This window comes from Morchella importuna (genome assembly GCF_003444635.1).
Source record: "Morchella importuna strain M04M26 chromosome Unknown Morimp01GS012, whole genome shotgun sequence".
In the NCBI taxonomy this organism is placed as follows: Eukaryota; Fungi; Ascomycota; class Pezizomycetes; order Pezizales; family Morchellaceae; genus Morchella; species Morchella importuna.
Window position 1 is genome coordinate 826,448 of NW_025763409.1, and position 6,508 is coordinate 832,955.

A 6,508-nucleotide genomic window follows, 5' to 3' on the forward strand; every position below is an offset into this window, starting at 1 on the left:
CGCGGGCAAGTATCATAATTAACTACCTCCATCACGGCGATTTTGACTTTTCCAGTCCCCGATCCGTGTTCCCGGAATGGACACCCCAGAGGATGTGGTGCCTTGGAGCACGCCATTCAGACACAATACGGTAGAGGGTCGTGGGGGCCATCACTGTGTAAGGACACGAGGTGTCCAGTAACATCCAGCCGGTAGTACTCTAATCCCTCTCCCCCATTGAGAATTCTTCCGGGTCACATATCAATTCAATTCCTTGCGTGCCCATCAGCCGCCCCGGCATACCTTACCCCCGGGCTCCGGGGTGGAGGGAGTAATAAGGAGGTAGGGTGAGGAGGGGGTTGGGTTGGATGGGGTGCATGTCTCACAAAACACCGCCAAAGGGGGAATGCCCCCCAGGATTCCAAGCGTTGAGGCATGTATGTATGTACCCATAACCCACTGCACCTTAGCGATGACATCTGCGATGCGAGGAGCGTTTCGCCCGTCAAACCCTGGTACCCGGGACCCAGGACCATGGTACAAATGCAGGACCGGGAACCTGTCCCACGACTCCGTTTCTCGGGTTTTTGTTTTGTTTTTATACTGTGTGTCCACTTCGACCCCCACACACTAAAGCCCCAAGGGATTGTAGTATGTCCAGGGACGAGGCCGGAGAAAACCGGGAACTATTGGCCAAGGATCATCTTGGATCACTCGACTAATTATAAGACGACGCTGAGTGACCATCCACAATCTTTGGATATATTACAAATAGTCCTCGGCAAATACAAAAGGCTGAGCCTCTCGATTCAAACGATTCATCGTGTTTCGTTATTGATGGGTATGTGCCGTTAATAGAAATTATTTTTTCTACTTTCCTTGCTTTTTGCATCGCGATCGGTTGCACGTTGTGGAAAATTTTCTCAATCATACATGCATAACCAACAAGCGCAGGGGAAACAACGTAACCCAATCGCAGCGAGTATTGGGGTGGATAAAATTTGTTACCTTTGACATTTTCCGGCATAGCGCAAAATCCCAGGAATAATAATATTCGCCTAGCTTTAATTGGTTAAATCCGCATTGACTCGCCTTGATTTCAATCGTCTTGAGGTACAACTTCCCAGCCAAATTCAGTTTCCTAAAGGCTTGGGGTATCAGTTAGTTAAGTTTATTGTAGGTATGTACATACTTCTGTCGGGTAGAACTATTGACAATGAGATTCTAATTCTAAAATGTTGCGGCCACGGGCCAACTATCAACAATTAAACCCTACCCTGTAGAAATCTACAGTCGTTAACCGTCTCTTGGTTAGTCATGTATGTAACTACACCAAGTGTCTATTGGCTGGCTAACGGGGAGCGAAGTGATATCTCCGTATGGCAAGAAATACATTGCCAAGATATGAAATACTATTAATCTCTAGCGACTTAACTCCCTTGTTCATCAACAGGGTAGAGTAGTGATCGACGGTGAATTGTACCGCTGTGCTGTTGGATTTGGACATTTAGATATGTAGGTACTTAGCTCTATCGACCAATATATATACACGCAGCGGGAGGCCAGAAGTAGTCATCCACACATTACCGATGCTATCGTGCGTTCTCTCAGTGTACATACATGAATGCACGTACAACCTCAAGAAATACATGTACATGTAGGTAAGTTAGTACATGTATCATCAAAACAGCTCACCCAGTTTTCAGAGCTGAGCTGACGTGTCTATTTTCCAAAGGACACGGCAGAACAGGAAAGCTGCTGTCCTCCTTGAATACGTTTCTAGAGTAGGTAACCCGTTGATGGTTGAATGGTTGAATCTCTTGGCTGCATAATTTTTATTTGATGTGTCTTTTCTGCCCCGTCAACCGTCTCTAACTTTGAGACGCATCGATCCCGTTGAACTAGACAAGGCTGAATTCGGATCACCTGATTCAGAACGCCGCACCTTATTTAGACCACATTGTCGAGGGCCGTTCCATTTAATTTCTGCGAAAGTCACACACGTTGAATTTACTGAGGGGAAAATTCTGGCGTATTATTGATAGATAACTCATAAATAATGAACTTTCCTGGGTGTGTAGCTTGTTAGATATGTCGTTGAAAGCAGGAAAGCCCCCTTTTTGCAAAAGTGTACGTTGTCTGAGACTTGCATTAGTATCCTGGAGCGGTCTGCAGCGGCGGCTCACTGCCTACAAAACAAGACAGTCAGCGGAATTCCGGCGTTAATGATATACGAATCCGAGCTTCCTCTTAGAAATTTGTCCCGATGTATGGTCTACTCTACCTTCTCGGGTTTGTAGAAATGGGGCATCACTGCCTAGCTATCGATAGGCATCTACTTTTGCATATCGATGGATTTCCTTAACGCGCCAACGCATGAAATGATATGTGATGCATTTATTTCATAAACCCTGTTCAATATTCGGCTAACAGGGATGGCATCGGGGAGTATGTTTATTGATCAAACAGACGCCTCTCAGCGATGATGATATATGTCTTGTTATTTCACCTCTCTAGATGATGACGATTCATTGACTCAGACATGAGAAATATTCTTCCAAGTTTTCAGCAGAGAGATTCCAGGGACATTGTTTTGGTCAGCCTCTAGGCGCTGGTTTAGATGAAATTGCACAAAAGCCACAAGCGTTACGGCCAGTCATTGACCAACGTTTTAAAGCATTCAGATAAATATTTCTACACGCCTTGTATCGCCATACACACGTGTACCGTATTTGTATTGTTGCTGAAATCATAATGTTTCCTGAAAACTAAGGGAGTACACGGAAGGTCCCAGACAATGTCTCATACGACCAAATTAAGCATCAGTGAGAAACCTTCTCATACCATGCAGCGTGCCGTACGCTGTAAGATCATACTTGCTTGAGAAACATTATTGAAGGGTTGTTTGAGTCCTCTTTCTCAAGATATGATTCGCGAGATGTGCGGGAAGCCACCTGCCCCAAGAGATTGGGCCTAGAGATCACATGATCGACTTGTGAGCACAGACCACAATACTGCCAAAGCTAGGATCGTGTCGGTCGTTCCTTTTTCAAATCTTCCTCTTGTAACCGTGGGGTATCGTGAGTTTAGAGAGACAGGTGCGCTCGAGCCCACAATTCCACTACCATATGACAAAAATCTTTACCATATGACAAAAATCATCTTACCAACCCATATTGTAATTGCGCAAGTTGCGCTTAGAGCCTTCGATTCGGTTAATAAGAATGCCGAAAACCCGAGAATAAGGGGTAAATTGTCGGGGTGTCTTTCAGTATACACATTTTATAAAGATAGAAAGAGGATATAAATGCTTCCTTACGAGTGAGAGTCCATGATAATGTTCTCAATTGTTGTAGGCGCTTCTCCTGGGGTGGGGGGCTATCAGAACGTTATTTTTGTTGATAAGTGGGGTTTGAGGGCTACTTGACCTAACGTGTCTAGGCCCAGAAGAATTCTCGCTCGGACTGTAAATGCCCCCCACAGAAATCTCGTCATATTCGTGCACCAATAGAATCAGAGTTTTTATACGTGACGCTACTTCTAGTCGTCGCCGGAATCCAGATTCACCAATCACTAGCATTAATTTTAGGAGTGACCAGTAGCTTTCGTTGTTTTCTTTATGCATTTAACAGTGTGACAGCCAGTTTCGATCAGAATGCTACTTGTGAGCTGTAAAATCACTGCGGACGAACAATGGAAATCACAACGTCGTCTTCGATTTTATGCAGGCACACACCATGGAGAATATTGGCCCACGGAAATGGAAACTGAATACGGTTTGGTTATCTCTGGTTCCCGTTGTGCGAATCCTTACCAGAAGTAGGGAAAGAGCATGCATTTTTCAGACGCAATTTCCCGCCCGTTTATCGTCGGTTCAAATATCTATAGGCCAAGAGGCTATCGGAGAGTAAGTAGGAGGATCAGGAGGATCAGGAGGAGAAGCAGGAGCAGGAGGAGCAGGAGGGGGAGGAGCAGGAGGGGGGGGAGGAGAAGTGCAAGAGTTAGCATTGACTGCAGGGCAGAAAGGCAGAAAGGGCAGAAAAACCTGTTAAAGCACGGCGGTGCATACCAACGGGAAGATGGCCCGTGAGCTGCTTGCAAAGATCCCATGGTCATGGAACCACATCTAGATCGGAGTCTTATTGGCAATGTATCGGCACCTCCTGCCTCGCAAATATCAGATTTCTCCCGTGCACACCTGTCTTTGTTTGATATCTCATCGTTAGTTTTTCCCCCATTCTAAGCACCACGACATTGAACAGCATGGGCCCTCCTCGCTACCATGCCTCGCCGTCACTTCCTGAATGGAAATGGTTACAGACCCCACAGACAGCTAGCTGGCCAGATAGTAGCCTAAGCAAGCAAGTAACAACCAGCTAAGAGGTACGTACTCCCTCCTCTTACCATCCAATTTGCAGCTTCCCACTCCTCCCTCCTCTCTTTCTTAAGCTGGCCGCCTATTGTTATTCCAGTTGCTCTCTGAGTTTTCTGCCATGGCAATACATAAGCAAAGTCAGGAGAATATGGTGAGTGCACACAAATTCCTGGCAGACATAGAACCGTGAGCTTACATAACTCGCTGTGAAAAGAGAGTCATGTGATTTTCTTCGCCTATGTTTGCTATCCTTGATATAGACGCAGCAGACCGCGTTCGGCTAAACGCCAGGTAGCTTTCTGCAAAGTTAGCCAACTCTGCGCAGCGTATGCTGCTCGCTGCTCACCCAGGCTATTGAATGGACCGGTGGTGTACATACATGTACTTGGTCCACAACGAAAGCACCCCTTCTTTTTTCTCCCTTCCTTCGTTGTCAGCACATCACGGAATCAACACAAACGAAAATACAAACAAAACATCAGGAAAAAAGAATGGGATAATTTTCAAATCCAAGAAACGGATGCAATTGAACTCCTAGATCTATGGGAAAACTGATCCATTTTCCTCCAGCTGAAACAGATGATTTGTGCATATCCTTCCCCCTCGGCTGAGACCGAGGGATATCTGGAGGACGAGTGCATCGTGGGAGATATCTGCTGATGCGTTTGTTTGTTTCTAGATAATTATCTTTGTCGTTAGGAACATAACGCCTGGTTGGTGGGTCCTGGAATGGTGGCATAGCTGATGAGAAAGAGCGTACTATTGGCCGGTTGGTTCGGATTGGTTGATTGCAACGGGTCTGTTTGGAACTAGCATACGACAGCAGCAATTTCAACCTGCAACTTATTTTCAGCAAGCATCGAATTCAAGAATATGAACGAGAAAAACAAAACAAAGTTTGATACATTCATCCGCCGGCTGTAACGATCTGCGGGACATTTCGGAAACATCTCTCGGAAACATCTTCGGAAACATCTTAAGAAACATTTCCTCGAAACATCTCGGAAACTCCCGCCATGGGAAACTGGGAGATATCACGACATCCGTACCCTTCCTGCTGAAATAAATATGGAAAGAAAAATTAAATTGAATATGAATAAATGATTTGGAAAACAGTCATCTCGACAAATTCGGAATTCGAAATGGGTGGTGGAAGGATAATATCTTCCGAAGTGCAGCGCCTTAGAAGTTCGCGACAAAACCACTCGCTTGAGATAAAAAAAAAGAAAATTAAAATGACTGCACCCTACAAAACTCGCATGTCAATATGACCGCATGTCTATTGAATAGCTCCTCCAATCCATTGTATACCCCGTAACTCCAAAATTCTTCAAGCACCCGTATACTTGTATCCCTATGCCTATGTTAATTTTCACCAGGCTGCTTTTCTTATCGCTGTCACTGATTTGAAATTTCATGATGGGTGTAGGTCGAAGTGAGCCCTTTCTCTTTTGAAAGCCCCTTCTGGAACTGTACTGCTATGGATTGGGTTTGCGTCCGATCGAGATGTACCTAGAGAGGCAATGGTCAACTATAAACTCTTCTCGTCTTTAGTGCTTGCTTTTGGGGTATTGACAAAGACTTACAGTCCAAAATATGGCTTGAGGCTCTTGTTATCCACCTCCTGTCGAAATCGCGCGGCCATGACCCTAACTTCATTTATGGACATTCCAAATTTATCCTTGAATGGGATTTGAAGTAGACCTTCAATGCAGTCCTTGAAGACCTCGCCATATTTCTCGCCAATCAGGCGATCACGCTCGACTGATGGTTGCGATTAAAGAGTCAGTAAGTTACAGTGAAAAATAGTTGGATAAAATGTATCCGTGCGCACCAAACGTTGTCAGTCCCGATTATTTCGGTCCATTGACGTCCTTATGCTTATTTCCACGCTAAGACACAGCAACTGCTCATAATTTGTAACAGTAGCTGATGACGAAAAGATGAGACGGGTAACTAACCATTTGACCATCCATTCAAATGCAATTGAACCATTCTGCTTCCCAGCTCAACTAATCCCGCCTCCCTCATCATGGAATCCAGCTTCAAAGGGGCTCGCGGATCCTTGGTATCTTCGATGGAGCTGAAGTAATTCTTGCTGACCTGACGAAGGATGTGATTGTCGTCGATCATACCGTTGTCAGACTGGACCAT

The 6,508-nt window shown here is 45.2% G+C and overlaps 1 protein-coding gene across 1 annotated transcript; it reads right to left on the minus strand.

The window, feature by feature from the left end:
- Window positions 1-5,832: 5,832 nt before the first annotated feature.
- Window positions 5,833-6,508, minus strand: LAJ45_04869 (uncharacterized protein; the record flags this gene model as incomplete). The annotated part of the gene is made up of 3 exons (XM_046114445.1): window positions 5,833-5,866; window positions 5,941-6,118; window positions 6,316-6,508. 3 exons carry the CDS (start codon window positions 6,506-6,508, stop codon window positions 5,833-5,835), a joined length of 405 nt encoding a protein of 134 aa, XP_045972471.1.